A 20,140-nucleotide genomic window follows, 5' to 3' on the forward strand; every position below is an offset into this window, starting at 1 on the left:
TTGGACTGAGAATAGGTATCCATGAGGGAAGGGATCTTTTTTAAATCAACCTTGTTGCGACCAACTGAAGGAATTGAATAAAGAAGGGGAGCCAGTTCATCCCTCCTCACTCAGGAGCATAGCAATTGGGGTATCTCATCCGGGATCATAACAAATTGGGGGATCTTGCCCGGGCACCGGTCGTAACACTGCACATTCAAATGCACTTTCCAAGGATATGTCATTAACGATGTCCAACACAGGACATATGAAGATGTTGGAAGTCCCCAGGATCCTGAGCATCCATGAAGTTGAGCCCAATACTATCCTTCTAATGTGACTCACTTTTGCCCCTGAGGGAACACCATCATCAAAAGGAGGAAGCAGACAACTACTTTGTCAGGGGATGGTTTCCCAGTTCAGGACTGCCCATATCCAGAGGACAATTGACAAAACGTTTTCTAGCAGAGTTTGTTTGATCAGGAGCGGGATTTCTGCTTGATTTTACATTCTTCAACCCAGAGATCCTGAGGTCAATCATAACACTCTCAAACACTGACCGCACTGAAATTAGCTCAAAATGTCAATGCGTGGTTGTAAAGTTCATTTAAGTTCTTGCAATGACTTAGTTGATAAAGGAACCAGAAGGCTGCAGTTTTTGCACTGAGTTAGGGGATCTCAAAGGGGAGGGGAGTTTGGAGATGGTAGATTACAATTCACTTCAGACAGGGTCCTTGCTCCTGGTCCCTTCCCAGTGAGACCTGCTGGAAAGTATGCTTGCATGGGCCTCAGGTGAAGATAGGGTATGTCTTGACTATGATAATACTTCTGACCCCATCAAAAGAGTGCCTACATCCAGCCCTAAAACATTGTAAGTTTCTGCCCCTCCCTCAGTCAATTTGCTGATGAAACCCTCATCAATATCTTTGTCACCTTCAAACTTGACCAATCTAATGCTCTCCTGGCTCGCCTCTCACCCTCCACCTTTGGTAAACTTCAGCTCATCCAAACTTCGCTGCCCATATCTTCTCCCTCACTGGGTCTCAATCTCCCATCACCCCGGTGCTTGCTGACCCATATCGTCTCTTAGTCCATCAATGCATCAAAATTAAATTATTGGGGAGGTGATGGCATAGTGGTATTGACACCTGACTAGTAATCCAGAGACCTAGGGTAATGGCTTAGGGACCTGGGTTTGAATCCTGCCATGGCTGATGGTGGAATTTGAATTCAATTTTAAAAAACCTGGAAATAAAAGTCTGATGCTGACCATGAAACCATTGCTGTAAAATGATTGTCGTAAAAAACCACATGGTTCCTTCAGGGAAGGAAATCTGGTCGGCATGTGACTCCAGACCCACAGCAATGTGGTTGACTCTTAAATGCCCTCTGAACAAGGGCAATTATGGTTGGGAAATAAATGCTGGCCTAGCCAGCGACGCCCACATCCCATGAATGAATTTTTAAAACTTCACACTCTCATATTTAAAGTCCTCCATGTCTTTGCTCTGCCCTGTCTCTGATCCTCCTCCAACCTTTGAGTCTGCATGAATCAGTACTACACAAGGCAGAGCACTTGTCTGCTGAGCCATGAAGGGGAGATACGAACAATTTTCTGATCACTGTGCCAAATGCAACTTTGCCTGCTACTTTCGATTTCTTTCTTATTCTTCATTGCAAGTTCTAGCACTGCCTGTTTAGACTTTACCTTTGTGACTGACCCAAGTTTCTCTGACCTGGTAGCTTGCCAAGTATATGCAGGGAGCCTCGCTCATTGACTCCATGTTCAGAATCTTAAGTTGATCGAGCGGGTGCGAACACAACCCGAATGCGAGTGAAATTGAACGAAATGACATCGGGCGTGCATCCCGACGTCACTGCGCACACCAGCAATATCGAGGTCAGAATGCGCAAGGGAGTGAGAGCTCAACGTACCGACAATTTAAGGGACAGCTAAGGCAGTTTGTGACACTTTGCTACGCAGTGAACACAGTTTGTGATGTTTTGCCCCTCAGTTGGCGCAGTTTGTGATGTTTTACCCCTTAGCCGGCGGTTTGTGATCTTTTGCCCCTCAGTCAGCACAGTTTGTGATGTTTTGCCCCTCAGTCAGCACAGTTTGTGATGTTTTGCCCCTCAGTCAGCACAGTTTGTGATGTTTTACCCCACAGTCAACATAGTTTGTGATCTTTTGCCCCTCAGTCAGCACAGTTTGTGATGTTTTACCCCTCAGTCAACACAGTTTGTGATGTTTTGCCCCTCAGCCAGCAAGGTTTGTGATGTTTTGCCCCACAGTCAGCACAGTTTGTGATGTTTTACCCCACAGTCAGCACAGTTTGTGATGTTTTGCCCCACAGTCAGCACAGTTTGTGATGTTTTGCCCCACAGTCAGCACAGCTTGTGATGTTTTGCCCCACAGTCAGCACAGTTTGTGATGTTTTGCTCCACAGTCAGCAAAGTTTGTGATGTTTTACCCCTCAGCCAACACAGTTTGTGATGTTTTTCCCCTCAGTCAGCGCAGTTTGTGATCTTTTGCACCTCAGTCAGCACAGTTTGTGATGTTTTGCCCCACAGTCAGCACAGTTTGTGATGTTTTTCCCCTCAGTCAGCACAGTTTGTGATCTTTTGCCCCTCAGTCAGCACAGTTTGTGATGTTTTGCCCCTAGGTCAACGCAGTTTGTGATGTTTTGCCCCTCAGCCAACACAGTTTGTGATGTTTTACCCCTCAGTCATCACAGTTTGTGATGTTTTGCCCCACAGTCAGCACAGTTTGTGATGTTTTGCCCCACAGTCAGCACAGTTTGTGATGTTTTGCCCCACAGTCAGCACAGTTTGTGATGTTTTGCCCCACAGTCAGCACAGTTTGTGATGTTTTGCCCCACAGTCAGCACAGTTTGTGATGTTTTGCCCCACAGTCAGCACAGTTTGTGATGTTTTGCCCCTCAGTCAGCACAGTTTGTGATGTTTTGCCCCACAGTCAGCACAGTTTGTGATGTTTTGCCCCACAGTCAGCACAGTTTGTGATGTTTTGCCCCACAGTCAGCACAGTTTGTGATGTTTTGCCCCACAGTCAGCACAGTTTGTGATGTTTTGCCCCACAGTCAGCACAGTTTGTGATGTTTTTCCCCACAGTCAGCACAGTTTGTGATGTTTTGCCCCTCAGCCAGCAAGGTTTGTGATGTTTTGCCCCACAGTCAACACAGTTTGTGATGTTTTACCCCTCAGTCAGCACAGTTTGTGATGTTTTGTCCCTCAGTCAGTGCAGTTTTTGATGTTTTATCCCTCAGTCAGCGCAATTTGTGATGTTTTGCCCCTCAGTCAGCCCTGTTTGTGATGTTTTGCCTCTCAGTCAGTGCAGTTTTTGATGTTTTATCCCTCAGTCAGCGCAATTTGTGATGTTTTGCCCCTCAGTCAGCTCAGTTTGTGATGTTTTGCCCCTCAGGCAGCACAGTTTGTGATGTTTTGTCCTTCAATCAGCTCAGTTTGTGATGTTTTTCCCCTCAGTCAGCACAGTTTGTGATGTTTTGCCCCTCAGTCAGCTCAGTTTGTGATGTTTTGTCCTTCAGTCAGCTCCGTTTGTGATGTTTTTCCCCTCAGTCAGCACAGTTTGTGATGTTTTGCCCCACAGCCGCACAGTTTGTAATGTTTTGCCCCTCAGTCAGCACAGTTTGTGATGTTTTGCCCCTCAGCCAACAGATTTCGTGATGTTTTGCCCCACAGCCGCGCAGTTTGTGATGTTTTGCCCCTCAGTCAGCTCAGTTTGTGATGTTTTGCCCCTCAGTCAGCACAGTTTGTGATGTTTTGCCCCACAGTCAGCACAGTTTGTGATGTTTTGCCCCACAGTCAGCACAGTTTGTGATGTTTTGCCCCACAGCCGCGCAGTTTGTGATGTTTTGCCCCACAGTCAGCACAGTTTGTGATGTTTTTACCCTCAGTCAGCTCAGTTTGTGATGTTTTGCCTCTCAGTCAGCACAGTTTGTGATGTTTTTCCCCTCAGTCAGCACAGTTTGTGATGTTTTTCCCCTCAGTCAGCACAGTTTGTGATGTTTTGCCCCACAGTCAGCACAGTTTGTGATGTTTTGCCCCACAGTCAGCACAGTTTGTGATGTTTTTCCCCTCAGTCAGCACAGTTTGTGATGTTTTGCCCCACAGTCAGCACAGTTTGTGATGTTTTGCCCCACAGTCAGCACAGTTTGTGATGTTTTACTCCTCAGTCAGCACAGTTTGTGATGTTTTGCCCCTCAGTCAGCGCAATTTGTGATGATTTGCCCCACAGTCAGCTCAGTTTGTGATGTTTTGTCCCTCAGTCAGCTCAGTTTGTGATGTTTTACCCCACAGTCAGCTCAGTTTGTGATGTTTTGCCCCTCAGCCAACAGATTTCGTGATGTTTTGCCCCACAGCCGCGCAGTTTGTGATGTTTTTCCCCTCAGTCAGCACAGTTTGTGATGTTTTTCCCCTCAGTCAGCTCAGTTTGTGATGATTTGCCCCTCAGTCAGCACAGTTTGTGATGTTTTGCCCCTCAGCCAACACATTTCGTGATGTTTTGCCCCTCAGTCAGCACAGTTTGTGATGATTTGCCCCTCAGTCAGCACAGTTTGTGATGTTTTGCCCCTCAGTCAGCACAGTTTGTGATGATTTGCCCCTCAGCCAACACAGTTTGTGATGTTTTGCCCCTCAGTCAGCGCAGTTTGTGATGTCTTACCCTTTAGTCAGCATAATTTGTGATGTTCTGCCCCACAGTCAGCACAGTTTGTGATGTTTTGCCCCTCGGCCAGCGCAGTTTGTGATGTTTTACCCCACAGTCAGCACAGTTTGTGATGTTTTGCCCCTCAGTCAGCACAGTTTGTGATGTTTTGCCCCTCAGTCAGCTCAGTTTGTGATGTTTTGCCCCTCAGTCAGCACAGTTTGTGATGTTTTGCCCCACAGTCAGCACAGTTTGTGATGTTTTACCCCACAGTCAGCTCAGTTTGTGATGTTTTGCCCCACAGTCAGCACAGTTTGTGATGTTTTGCCCCACAGTCAGCACAGTTTGTGATGTTTTGCCTCACAGTCAGCTCAGTTTGTGATGTTTTGCCGCTCAGTCAGCACAGTTTGTGATGTTTTGCCAGTCAGTTGACGCAGTTTCTAATGTTTTGCCCCATACTCGGCACAATTGTTGACGCTTTGCTCCGCATTCGGCGCCGTGTCACACTGCATAACACGACATTACATTTCCAGATAAGGTGTGGAAAGCACTTCCAAGTGAGGCAGGCAGAAAATGAACAACAGGAAGATGGGAGGGGCTTGTCTGAGTTTTTGCATCCCCAGTGCGTTCTTTACTGGGGAATTGACAGGGAGTTTACTTTGAAATGAAGAAAAGGTCCTTATTTATGGCCACTTCACTTGTTTCAGGCAATACAATGATAAAAGCAGAGAAGTTGCTGCAGCTGAGGAGCTGCAATGGGAAATCTCTTGCTGTGTGAAAGCATGACCCAGGGTGTCCCTGTTTTTACTTTTGAAAATTTGGTTTTCCTAGCCCAATATCTGTGTCATACACCGCAGACATTTAATGAAATTCACTCTGGAACTTTGGCTGAAAGGATAGATTTCTTTCAGAGCAACTCACGTCCACATTTTCTTTTTATGTTGACACGTTTCTTCAACTCCTGATTTATTTCTTATGTCACATCATTCACACTGGTATATGCCTCTACACAGAATACCCATAAGATTGAGCACAGTTAAGCTTCAGCTTTAGTGCCTAAAGAATTGAGATCAAAATTCACTAAGAAATTAGTACTGCGAACAATATGCAGTGAAACTCAGTTGATCTTTGCCACATTTTGCTTGCTAATTGCAGTATTTCGGTGAGTTGAGAAGCAATTTGATAAGCAACCAGGACCCTGAGCAGCAGCAAACACTGCATGCATGCTTTGAGAAGTTAATGGAAGGAGTGGAACAGAATTTGCTAATCAAGAACAGAGACAGGTAAGCTGAGCCAATGAAGTGAAGATTAAAGATGATGGTGTCATGTCATTATCAAGGTCAAAGTTTTACAGAGGCAAATGTGGTTGCCCATCCATAAATATAATCAGTCGCAAATGGCATTTAACCATTCCAATATCATTTTGAAAAAAATAATTCTCAGGATCTGGACAACTGGTGTGGAGCTCGAGTCAGATCTGGCCAAACCAGGTTTCCTTCCTCGAAGGGCATTAGCAGACCACTTCTGTAGAACAATCTGCTAGCTACATGGTCACTTTTACTGATATAAGCAGTTTATTTCCAAATTTTTTTAAACTAAGTTCAAATTCTCACACAGACAATCTGGTGGATCAGGTGGGTACATTGCAAGTGAAATTTAATACAGAGTATTAAATAATACATTTTGGTAGGAAGAATGAGAAGAGGCAATATAAAATAAAGGAAAAAATTTTAAAGGGGGCGCAAGAATGTAAGGATTTGGCGGTATATGTGCACAAATCGTTGAAGATGGCAATGTTGGTTGAAAAATGGTTAATAAGGCATACAGGATCCTGAGCTTTATAAAGCTGAGGCATAGAGAACAAAAGCAAGGAAATAAAGGTGAACCTGTATAAAACTCTGGTTTAGCCTGAACTAGAGTATTTTGTCCAGTTATAAGGCACCTTCTTGAAGGCCTATTGAAAATCCAGATAAATTACATCTACTGCACTATCACTGTCTACTCTCTGTTATTTCCTCAAAAAATTCAATAAGGTTGGTCAAGCAAGATTTTCCCTTTTGAGGTCTATGCTGACTATTCATTATTATATTTCTTATTTAGTTAAGATTCCATTATTTCTCCTGTCGCTGATGTTAAGCTGACTGGTCTATAATTCCCTGGACATGTTCTGTTAAGTATAGGAATTACATTAGGTATCCACCGTTACTGCCCCTTTTTCTAACAAATTATTAAATATGAGTTGTAATGCCTCTGCTATCTCTTCCCTAGATTCTTTTAAAATACATGGATGCAATCTATTCCGATCAGGGCCTTTATCCTCTTTGAGTTTGTTTAGTTTATTCAATACATCCCCTTTTTTATTTTAAATGCACTTACTCATTGCTCATCTCATCATTCAATGTCATGTCTCCCTGTTCTACCTCCCTGGTAAATACTGAAACAAAATAATTATCTAATATTTCTGCCATTTCTCTATCATTACCTGTGGTATTATTCTGTCTATCCCTTAATGGTCTTAATCCCATCACAGCCTTTTTTATTGATGTGCCTGTAGAATATTTTACTATTTTGTTTCATGTTCTTTGATAATTTAATTTTATAGTTCCTCTTTGCCTTCCTAATCGTTTATTTTTACTTTTCTCCTAATCTTTTCATATTCACTCTTATCTTGCACTTCTCTGCTGTCAATGTGTTTAATGTATGCCTCTTTCCTAACCCTTAGTTGTTCCCTTATGTCTTTATTCATCTGTGGAGTTCCATTAATGTTTAGTTTGTTCTTTCCTTTTACAGAATATATTTTATTCTTCATATCCTTAAGGCACAAAATATTTTACATTCAACCTTACTTCTATGTAAATTCCAGTCTTCAGCCCTCTATTATTTCCCAGTACCTGCAGTCCACAAACTGAACTTTTACACTAGGTATGTGGAAGTATAGCTGTTGCATCCCCAGCTCATTCCTTGGTATACAGTGCTTCACATAAATGTTTAGTAGGGTTTATGAAACATATACGCAATTAATAATGCTTATGGTATTATACATTTATATCTCTATACATCTGTAAATCAGCATTTATTAACATGCATACATACATCTCTATCTGTAGGACTCAGTGCCACAGCACATATTATAATTTCCCTCAAAACATCAGGCCAGCATTTAGTGTTCTAGATGGTCAGTTTCCAGGTATGTGAATGTAGTCCTGTCACTTTAATTCTCCACTTTTCTCCCATTCTGACCTCTCTGTCCTCAGTCTCCTGCACTGTTCCAATGAAGATCAATGGAAGATTGAGGAACAGCACCTCATCTTTCAATTAGGCACATCAGAGCTTTCAGGCTTAACATTGAGTTCAACAATTTCAGCCTGTAACCTCTTCCTCCCGTTTTGCTTATTTTTTCTTTGCTGGTTTTGGTTTTTCTCTCTTGTTTTTCCCTTTTTCGTTTTTGGATGGCAACTATTCACCACTCTGCCATTCACACCTTTTTTAGATACATCTTTTGTTTCTTTTCTTGTCTCATTGCCGCTCTTTTTAATCTCTTCTGCCAGCCCCCCTATCACTAATCTTCCCTTTTGTTCTTTTTTCATCCTCTGCCTTTCAATTGCTCAAGCCTATTATATTTCTAGCTTTTCCCTGTTCTGATGAATGATCATCTATCTGAACCATTAACTCTGTCTCTCTCTTCACAGGTGCTGTCTGGCCTACTGAGCATTTCCAGCATTTTCTGTTTTTATTTCAGATTTCTTGCATACACAGTATTTTGCTTTTGTATTATGTGTGAATGAAGGAATGGTCATCAGGGTAAATCACAGAATGGTTACTGCACCAACAGAATGCCTCGACTGAGGCAGTGCATTCCAAAACCTAACCACCCACTGTGTAAAAAGGTTTTTCTTCATGTCACCTTCGCTTCTTTTGCCGATTATCTTAAATCTGTGCCCTCTAGTTCTTGATCCTTCTGCCAACTGAAACATTTTCTCCCTATCAACATTATCCAGACTCTTAATGATTTTGAACACCTCTAGCAAATCGCCTTTTAAACTTCATCTCCAAGGAGAACAGACCCAGCTTCTCCAATCTATCCACATAATTAAGTCCCTCAGCCATGGAACCATTACATAGAAACATAGAATATAGGAGCAAGAGTAGGTCATTTGGCCCTTTGAGACTGCTCTGCCATTTAATATTTATTTTTATTAATTCACAGGATATGGGCTTCGTTGGCTGGGCCAGCATTTATTGCCCATCCCTAGCTGCCCTTGAGAAGGTGGTGGTGAGCTGCCTTCTTGAACCGCTGCAGTCCCTGTAGGTACACCCACAGTGCTGTTAGGGAGGGAGTTCCAGGATTTTGGCCCAGCAACAGTGAAGGAACAGTGATATATTTCCAAGCCATGGCTGATGCTCTATCTCAACGCCATATTCCCATGCTTTCCCCATGCCACTTGACACCTTTAGAGTCCAGAAATCTATCTATTTTCTTCTTAAATATATTCAATCACTTGGCCTCCACAGCCTTCTGTGGTAGAGAGCTCCATAGGTTCACCACCCTCTGAGTGAAGAAGTTTCTCCTCATCTCAGTCCTAAATGGTTTACCCCGTATCCTAGCATGTGCAGTATTTTGCTTTTGTATTATGTGTGAATGAAGGAATGGTCATCAGGGTAAATCATAGAATGGTTACTGCACAACAGAATGCCTCAATTGAGGCAGTGCATTCCAAAACCTAACCACCCACTGTGTAAAAAGATTTTTCTTCATGTCACCTTTGCTTCTTTTGCCGATTATCTTAAATCTGTGCCCTCTGGTTCTTGATCCTTCTGCCAACTGAAACATTTTCTCCCTATCAACATCATCCAGACGCCTAATGATTTTGAATACCTCTAGCAAATCGCCTTTTAAACTTCATGCCCTTGTGACCCCTTGTTCTAGACGGCCCCCAGCCAGAGGAAACATCATCTCTGTATACAGTCTGTCCATCCCTGTCAGAATTTTATACCCTGTCTCATTCTTCTAAACTCCAGTGAATGCAGGCCTAGCCGGCCCAATCTTTCCACATAACACAGTCCTGCCATCCCAGGAATCAGGCTGGTGAACCTTCGCTGCACTCCCTCTGTAGCAAGTATATCCTTTCTCAAGTAAGGAGACCAAAACTGCACAGAATACTCTAGGTATGGTCTCACCAAGGCCCTGTATAACTGCAGTAAGACATCCTTGCTCCTGTACTCAAGTCCTCTCGCAATGAAGGTCAACATACCATTTGCCTTGTTAACTGCTTGCTGCACCTGCATACGTCCCTTTGTACGTCAACATTTCCCAATCTATCACCATTTAAATAATACCCTGCCTTTCTGTTTTACCTACCAAAGTTCATACTTATCCACGTTATACTGCATCTGCCATGTATTTACCCACTCACTCAACCTGTCTAAATCGCTTTGAAGCCTCTTAACATCCTCCTCATTGCTCACATTCCCACCAAGTATTGTGTCCTTTAGTGAATCCTTTCTGCACCCTCTTTATTGCCTTCACATCCATTCTCAAGTGTGATTCCCAGTGCTAGACACAATACTCCAGTTGAGGCCAAACCAGTGTTTTATACAGTTTTATCACAATTTCATTGTATTTGTGCTCTACCTATAAAGTCTGGGATCCCAAAGGAACAAGAAACATCCAGGTCAGATGAAAAGGAAAATATTTCCCACTGTGCCAACAATTTAATTGTAACAGTTCTGAAAAATGGAAGCTTTATTGGTGGAGTGATATTTCACATACTTAATGGATTTTTTTCCAAGTCAATTTTCTCCATTACTTCATCTCCTCAAGAGGTTGACGTCTTGCTGACATTCAGTTCCACAAACACCAGCTGCCCTCTGTCACCTCTCGCATGTCCACCTTGATAGTGAAAGTTGACAAGCGTCACAGCCCATTATGGCCCTAGTGATTCATAGTGAAGCAAGGAACCTGGATGATGTTCTCTGTAAAGCTAGGTATACCAAACCCAACTGTGGCAGCCTATCGGCAACCTAGTCCCAAACTTGATCCCTTATCTGTGCACAGTTATCTGATCTCAATCAAAGAAAGATATGGGCCACTACAGTTGACCTCAATACACAGGGTGAAGGAAATGAAAAATCATACCTAATCACTACCCAGTGAGACCTGCTGGAAAAGGCAAGTATATGGACATCAGATGAGATCAAGATCAGCTATGCTTCCTCCCAAATAATAGCCTACTGAGCCTTTCTGGTCAGCTGACAGAAAAACATGGACCAATTGCCCTCCAGAGGGCACCTGCCAAGGTCATCGCAGACAGGGCGTAGCAGTCAGCAGGCTTTCTCCACCACCGCTGTGGATGGCCGGGAGCACAAGTCCATTGGGCCTCATTGAATGCAGCAGATCCCACCTGAAATAGGCATACAGAGTAGCTCACTGGGTACTTGGCGTTGAATATTAGAAGTCACCCAATGTTGACTATTTGCTGGTATTTGGTTTCACAAACGCTAACTGCTGGTCAGGTAAGTTGTCAGGCGGAAGTGGAAGCAGAAGGGGACAAGCATCGAGGTGGTGGAGCAGTAGTTCAAATATTTTTGTGAGTCTCAAAGGGGCCCTTCTGTTTGACCTGGACCCACAAAAGTAGCTTGAAACTCACCTTATACTGAGCTATACTGAGCTGAGCATCTACAGTGAGCACTTTACTCAGCAGGTCGTTGAAATGGTTCTAAGTTGCCATGTCTAATGGGACCACCAATTTGCATAAATTCACAAGGTTCCAACCTAAGTGATGCCTCAACCTCAAGGAAAGTAGGCTGAAAGAGCAGTGGGATTTCAAGCTTGGATTTCAACACCCACTCTATCCAGCTTCCTCTGGGGTTAAAACCCCTTCCTTTTACTACCTGCATTCACATGAAGAATAGGCTCTTGGGTGTGATATTCGCAGACTGGTACTTCCTTTATAACTGTATCTCAGTGAGAATCAACACCAATTAAACCAGCAAAAACAAAGCTAAAGGGAAAAGGGTGCTTAATTTAGACACAGACTGTTTTTTTCCATTGTTTGATTTTTAAATGGGATTCCCATTGAACTTAGACATCAGGATCTGTTGGATTTTTTTCTCCAATTGCAGGTTTACACAGAACATGTCCGTGTTTAAACGTGATGTAACCGAGACTTTGCGCATCAGCACAGCTGCCAATACTCCTGTAGGTACTGTAGATATGATGAGCTGATCTTGAACATGGTGGCAGAGATGATCGGAGGAGGATCCAAAGTGCCCAGGACAGTGAGCGTTATGCCACTGCATTTTGTTACTGCCACAAAATAAAATGTCTTTTTCACCTTGGTATTCGAGATAATGGTGATCTTCCTGGGATTGGGAGGAGGGATAGATAACTCTCTATTAAAATCTAGTACAAGTTCAGGATGAGTTGGTATCTAACTAATGCCTCACTTATTACCTGGCTGACAATGGTCTCAGTGTCAGTGCAAACACCAAGTTCTAATCAAAACTAGTGTTTGGTACAAAAACTCTCTAGTTTACAGTGGAACCAATTCACAATACCCCTGATGAGATTACATTTTGCCTACAATGCAGCACACTTCTCAGATGGGAAGTCGTTGAATTTCAAGTATGTATGTAAATTAGATTGGTAGTCAGTGCCAGCTTCACAGCCCATTGCCAAAAATTGTTGTTCGAGTTACCTAGTTGTATGTGAATAAATTCATCCTTCTGAATTTACAAGACTCCTTTATTTCTTACAGAAGTGACCCCCTTGCCCCTGGGTAAAAGCAGGACACATGGTAGCAAATTAAACCAATAAGGAGTACAATAGGCAGTTAGCAATGCCAGGAGAGTCTCCATGTGGTGGTGTGTTATGACCGATGCAGTTGGTAAAGCGTAGTTATTTAAAAATCCCAGAGGGAAATTTAAACAACTGTCATAATCTATAATTTTAAGTGTTATGTTTGAGATGCGACTCTAAATTCAGGAATCAGACCACCAGTTCTCGAGGTTTTACATTAAACTAGATGAAACATTTTATTAATTTACATAATTTATAGAAAACTGCTAAAGTTATACCTACCACCACTGATTGAATGCAAATTCTCATTGTCTCACCAGCCTCTTTGAACTCCACCTTTTAACAATGAAACCCCTTTCATAGTGCCAATTTTATTAGTAATATAGCAGCTTGGTAGCTGTTAGATGAGTGTCATTTTTCACCCCACTTCTTGAATGCTTTCTTCAAAAAATACAAATGCGCACTATCTCACTTACATATCAAAACTAGTACATATCAAAGCACCCAGACTAACTGGCTTTAATCCAATTAAGACACACCCATAGACTAAACCTCTATTTTAAAAGAAAAATATTTTCCAAAATATTATAAAGCTTCAGGAAATCCCCCTCCTTATCAGGAAATAGACCATCAGAATTCTAAAAGACGGCTTCATTTTAATAACCCATCTCACACTATCTCCTATACTTATTACACTACCAGATGCATGCATTAATATAACATATATACACAAGTCCTTGGTATCAACAGAAATCACTCCAGTGTCCAGGTTTTTTTTTAAATGTTTCATTTTCCTTTAAGCTTCAAACTCTTGATAATGCATCTGCGAAAAGATTTTCTCTTCCAGCAATATGTATAATAAGTAGATTAAATGGTTGTAATAATAGACTCCATCTGAAAAGCCTTGCACTTCTGTCTCGAAATTTGTCCAAAGATTTCCAAGGATTATGGTTTGTATAAACAATTGTTTCTGATGAATTGTTTGCAACATAAATTTCAAAATGCTGCAACGCTAACACCAAACTCAAAGTCTCTTTTTCAATTGTTGAATATCTTCTCTGTTGTACATTCAGCTTCTGTGAAAAATACCTTATCGGTTTTTCAATTCTAGTGTCATCTTCTTGTAACTGTCCAGCCCCAATGCCTATATCGCTTGCATCAATGGCCAACTTGAATTGCTTGGCATAATTGGGTGCTGCCAAAACTGGTGTCGTAGTTAATACAGTTTTCAAACTATCGAATGACTTCTGACACCATTGTCCATTGAAACAACTTTTTTAATAGTTCAGTCAGGGGAGCAACCACATGGCTAAAATTTGGTACAAATTTCCAGTAAAACCCATTCATGCCCAGAAAACTTCTTGTTTTGTTGTAGGCACTGGGAATTCCACAATAGCCTTGACTTTCGCATCTCTCGGAGCCACCTTACCATATCCAATGGTATGGCCTAGATACATAACTTGCGCTTTTGCAAATTCACTTTTAATCAAGTTCATCACCAAATTAGCTTCTTGTAGCCGAGTAAATAATTCTTCCAGATGCTGTAAATGCACGTCTGACTGAAAACAATTAGGTCATCATTGTGAACCGCACAATTGCTTTGACCCGCAGTTTGTCAGTCTTTGAAATGTTGCAGGTGCATTCTTCATACCAAATAGCATGACTTTAAACTGATATAGCCCACTTGCCGTTACCAAAGCTGCTATCTCCTTTGCTCTCTCCGACAATGGTAACTGCCAATATCCTTTTAGCAAGTCAACCTTTGCAATAAATTTCGATTGTCCCACTTTCTCAATGCAATCCTCCAACCGTGGTATGGGATATGAATCCGCTTTTGTCACTGCATTCATCTTTCGATTGTCCACGCACACTCTTTGTGTTCCATCTGGTTTCGGTGCCAGTACAATAGGTGAACTCCAGTTACTGCAACTAGACTCAATTATATCATTTTGAAGCATGCAATCAATTTCTTTTTGTACTTGTGATAACTTTGCTGGATTTAATCTATAAATATATAATCTATATTTAATCTATATCTGTATTCAACCTTATTGAAGATGGTATTTCTATACATACATCATGTAAAGCTAAATGTGTCTTTCCCAACTTATTTCCACAAATAGCTTTGAGTGACTGCAATAGCTTTTCCAAATCACTTTGACACTTGCTTGGAAGGTAACTCAATATTTCATTTAAATTTTCAAGCACCCCCTCATTTTCCAATTTGATTAGAGGAAAATCAGTTTCAGAGTCCTGCACTTCTACCTCTTTCTCATCACCCGCCATCACTAATACCTCTTTTTGTTCCTCTTCCCTGTCAAAGTACTTTTTAAGCATATTTACATGACACACCCTCTGCTTCTTTCTTCTATCTGGAGCATTTATTAAATAATTTACTTCACTCAATTTATTTTCAACCTTGTAAGGCCCACTAAATCTTGCATTTAATGAATCCCCTAGTACTGGTAACAAAACTAGTACTTTCTCTCCAGAAACAAAGCTGTGAATTTTAGCTGCCTTATCTGCTTTCATTTTCATCACTTGCTGTGATATCTTTAAATGTTCCCTAGCCACCTCACATGCTCTGTTCAATCTTTCCCTGAAATTTGATATGTAATCCAGGAGAATAGTTTCTGAATTTTGACCCACCGATCTTTCATGAATCAATTTCAGTGGCCCCCTTACCTCATGACCATAAACTAGTTCAAAAGGGCTAAAACCAGTCGATGCATTAGCAGTGTCTCTAATAGCAAATAACAAAAATGGAATTCCCATATCCCAATCCTGTGCATAATCCTGACAGTATGCTCTAATCATAATTTTTAAAGTTCAATGCCATCTTTCCCAAGTTACTTGTGACTCCAGATGATAAGCTGTTGACTTAAACTGTTTTATCCCCAAACTGTTCATTACTTCCTTAAACAGCTGTGACATGAAATTTGACCCCTAGTCTGATTGCATTTATTTAGGTAAACCATATCTTGTAAAAAATTTAATTAACTCCTCCACAATCTTCTTAGTTATAATATTTCTTAAAGGTATCGCTTCAGGAAACCTAGTAGGCACATCCATTATTGTTAGTAAGTACTGATTTCCACTTTTAGTCTTAGGGAGGGGTCCTACACAATCAATCATGACCCTGGTAAAAGGTTCTTCAAATGCTGGTATCGGAATTAAAGGCGCAGGCTTACTCATTGCTTGTGCTTTTCCCATTACTTAACATATATGACAGGTTCTACAGAATTTGACTGCATCCCTATGCAATCCTGGCCAAAAAAATACCTCTGTATCTTTTCCTGTGTTTTTCTAATTTCTAAATTCCATTAGAATTTCATGAGCAATTCTCAGAATCTCATTTCTATACCCTGTTGGGATAACAGTCTGATGCACCTTCCTCCAGCTTTCATTTGCTGAGACATGATCTGACCACCGCTTTCTCATTAAAATATTCCCTCGAAGATAATAACACACTGGAATACATTTTGCTTCAGTTTCTGAATAAGCTCTCTGATATAATTGTTTTACTTGCAAATCATTTTTCTGTAACTCCACTAACCTCTTTGAGTTAAACACTTCAACTGGACTGTCCTGCATTCCTTCCTCCTGAACAATGTTATCAAATACAGTGTCAGATAATTGGATTTCAACATCTTCTTCTTGCCTTTGAACTGCCTGCTTATCGTGTTCATCTTGTTCTTCCCTATTGCCTTTGATCTCATTATAGCACAATCAGGAAACAATCCTTCTGTAACACCTCTGTTGAAAACACTTCTACAGGCTGCTCAACTACCATAGGCGTCACCCACATTTGTGATCCAGCTATATCTTTACCCAGAATAAATTGAACCCCTGCAATGGACAGTTTTTCCACCACTCCAACTATAACTTCACCCACCTTCCATCTGCTCTTTAAGTTTACCTTCCACAATGGAATAGATTTAGCATCCCCAAGAACCCGACTTATTATGACCTTCTCCTGCAATACTCCCTTTGAACAACAAATATCACTATCTCACAACATTAAGAATTGACTAGCCCCTGTGTCTCTTGAAATTTTAACATCTTTACCTACTCCACCCTGTACACATGGAAAGACTTTCCCTTCACATACAAAATCGTTAAACATTTCTGCAACCTGTTCCTCAAAATTCTCATGAGTAAACTGTGAACACATTCCCACTTCTTTACCTTTCACAGATTCTCCCTGTTTCACCTGTACACAAACCACTGGTTTCTCCTATGCCTGAACCTCAGAACCCACAGTACTTTTACTTCCATAGCTTTTCTGTACTCCAATAATTCCTACAGATTTTTCCTGCAACCTCCAACACACTGACTTTGTGTGCCCCACTTTATTACATTGAAAACACCTCAATTTTCAAATGTCACTTCTACCTTCAGCACCTTCCTTTTTATTCTGAGAAAAAACTTCCTGGGAACTTCCAGCTACTCCTTCTCTTCCCTGACTACCTACCTTCCTTTCACAATTCCACATTTTTTCCTTTTCCAATTTGAAAGGGTGATGAAAAAAAGGTTTAGCTCTATGAACTAACTCATAATCATCAGCTATCTCTGCTGCTTGTCTGATAGAAACAACCCTCTGTTCCTCCACATGAGTTCTCACTACCAAAGGGATTGAATCTTTAAATTCTTCCAAAAGAATGACTTCCCTAAAAGCTGCATAGGTAGTCTCTATTTTTAAAGCCTGTATCCACTGGTCGAATTTACTTTGTTTTACTCTTTCAAACTCAATATGTTTGCCCAGGTTGTTTTCTCATATTTCTAAATTTCTGCCTGTATGCTTCAGGAACCAACTCATATGCACTCAAAATAGCTTTTTTCAGCACATCATAATTCACCGACATTTCTTCTGAAAGCAAAGCATATACTTCAAGTGCCCTACCTAACAACTTAGACTGTAATAATAATGCCCAATTTTCCTGTGGCCATTTCATCTGTTTAGCTAGCTTCTCAAATGAAATAAAGAATGCTTCAATATCTGTTTCCTCAAACTTTGGAAGAACTTGTACAAATTTAAACATATCCCCACTGGGTTCTACTCTAGAGATAAATCCTTCCTCACTTACTGACACGCCTTTTCTAACTGCCAGCATTTGCAGTTGGAATTCTCTTTCTCTCTCTCTCTTTCTCTTTCCTCCTTCTCCATCTTCGCAATTTCTAATTCCCTTTTAAAAGTCATTTCTCTGTCTTTTGCTTCTAATTCAAGCTCTTTCATTTGCAACTGAGGTCTCACTACCTCCAGCTGTGACTCAGTAGTGTCAGGAGTCAGTTCCAACTGTAGATGCTGTGTTATACTTTAACTACATCTGATTTCCTAGCCCCCTCGGGTCACCCCAATTTTAACTTATCTGCCAACTCTGTTAACTTACTTTTCTTATTTTCTCCAACCCAATCAGAGTTATCTCTTCTACTCCCAGACAAGTCTTAGCAAATGCCAAAGTCATCTTGCAGTCTCACCACTTCTAAAATACCTCACCAACTCCTGAATTCAAAATGCCTCTCGTACTTGTAAACTTAAAATTCACCAATTCCTAACCAATCAAGGAATTAGAAATATAATTTAGTCCCGGATAAGCCTCCAATTGTTATGACTGATGCAGTTGGTAAAGCTGAGTTATTTAAAAATCCCAGAGGGAAACTTTAAACAACTGTGATAACCTATAATCTTAAGTGTTTTGTTTGAGTTGCGACTCTATCAGACCACCAGTTCTCGAGGTTTACATGAAATTAAATGAAACATTTTATTAATTTACACAGGTTAATATATATATATATATACACATGGCTACTTTAACAAATTCCCAAACTAACCTCCATGAAGGCAATAGCAACCCAGAGACTTGACCAAACACCAGGCAAAGCATTTTCACCTTATGAATTCAAAATGAGGCTCTTTTCACTTTTGTTCCTGTGGAGCTAGTTGGAGGCTTACAGCTGCTTTTTGATCTCACATTGCCTCTACTCCACACAACCGAAAACTGCTAAAGTTATACCTACCAACACTGATTGAACACAAATTCTCATTATCTCACCAGCCTCTTTGAACTCCACCTTTTAACAATGAAATCCCTCTCATAGTACCAATTTTATTAGTAATATAAACATATTGCATGATAGCTGCTAGATGGGTGTCATTTTTCACCCCACTTCTTGAATGGTCTATTCAAAAAATACAAATGCATGGTTTCTCTCTTCCATATCAAAGCTAGTACATATCAAAGCACCCAGACTAGCTGGCTTTAATCCAATTAAGACACACCCACAGACGAAACCTCTATTTTAAAAGAAAAATATTTTCCAATAATATATACATTAATAGCTTCATGACATGGTGTTTCACAGTTTTCTCCACCTTTGAAGATTGCAGTTCTGTGGCAACATCTGCCATCCGGTATCTTGCAAAATGGCCATAATACATGCTATGTATTATGTGGGTGACTCTTACCTTGCCCTTACATTCGAACAAGGAGCAGGAGTAGGCCATTTGGTCCCTCAAGCCTGCTCCACCATTCAACAAGATCATGACTGATTTGATAGTAACCTCAAATCTGCATCCCACCTATCCCTGATAACCTATCACCCTCTTGCTTAACAAGAATCTGTCCACCTCTGCCTTAAAATTATTCAAAGGCTCTGCTTCCACTTTTCAGGAAGAGAGTTCCAAAGACTCACGACCTTCCAAGAGAAAAACATTTGCCTAATCTTTGTTTTAAATGGGCGACCTCTTATTTTTAAACAGTGACCCCTAGTTCTAGATTCTCCTACAAGAGGAAACGTCCTCTCCACATCCACCCTGTCAAGACCCCTCAGGATTTTTTATGTTTCAATCAAGTCGTCTCTTACTATTCTAAACTCCAGTGGATACAAGCCTAGCCTGTCCAACCTTTCACCATAAGACAACCTGCCCATTCCAGGTATTAGTCTAGTCAACCTTCACTGAACTGCTTCCAACGCATTTACATCCCTCCTTAAATAAGGTGACCAATACTGTACACAGTATTCCAAATGTGGTCTCACTAGTGCTCTGTATAACTGAAGCATAACTTCTTTACTTTTGTATTCAATTCCCCTCACAATAAATGATAACGTTCTATTAGCTTTCCTAATTACTTGCTGTACCTGCATAGTAGCCTTTTGTGATTCATGCACTAGGACACCCAGACCCCTCTGCATCTCATAGCTCTGCAATCTCTCACCATTTAGATAATATGCTTCTCTTTTATTCTTCCTGCCAAAATGGACAATTTCACATTTTCCCACATTATACTCCATTTGCCAGATTTTTGCCCATACGCGTAACCTATCTATATCTTTTTGTAGCCCCCTTATGTCCTCTTCGCAACTTACTTTCCTACCTATCTTTGTGTTATCAGCAAATTTGGCAACCATTCCATCCATCCCTCCCTCTAAGCCATTTATATAAATTGGAAACAGTTGAGGTCCCTGCACTGATCTCTGTGACACACCACTCGTTACATCTTGCCAACCTGAAAAAGACACATTTATGCCTACTCTCTGCTTCCTGTTAACCAGCCAATCTTCTATCCATGTCAATATGTCACTCCCATACCATGAGCTTTTATTTTATGCAATAGCCTCTGATGTGGCACTTTATCAAATGCCTTCTGGAAATCCAAGTACAGTATATCCACCAGTTCCCC

General features: G+C 41.0%; 1 protein-coding gene across 1 annotated transcript in view; it reads left to right on the plus strand.

Moving 5' to 3' along the window:
- The window catches only part of LOC144685323 (ran-binding protein 17-like), a 947,082-nt gene extending 934,689 nt beyond the window's left edge, over nucleotides 1-12,393 (plus strand). The window contains exons 27-28 of the mRNA XM_078549733.1: nucleotides 5,816-5,943; nucleotides 11,783-12,393. Coding sequence (XP_078405859.1) covers nucleotides 5,816-5,943; nucleotides 11,783-11,885 — 231 coding nt within the window. The 3' untranslated portion in view covers nucleotides 11,886-12,393. The remainder of the gene's footprint in view (nucleotides 1-5,815; nucleotides 5,944-11,782) is intronic.
- Nucleotides 12,394-20,140: the final 7,747 nt, after the last annotated feature.

This window comes from Cetorhinus maximus, chromosome 10 (assembly GCF_964194155.1).
Source record: "Cetorhinus maximus chromosome 10, sCetMax3.hap1.1, whole genome shotgun sequence".
Taxonomy (NCBI): Eukaryota; Metazoa; Chordata; class Chondrichthyes; order Lamniformes; family Cetorhinidae; genus Cetorhinus; species Cetorhinus maximus.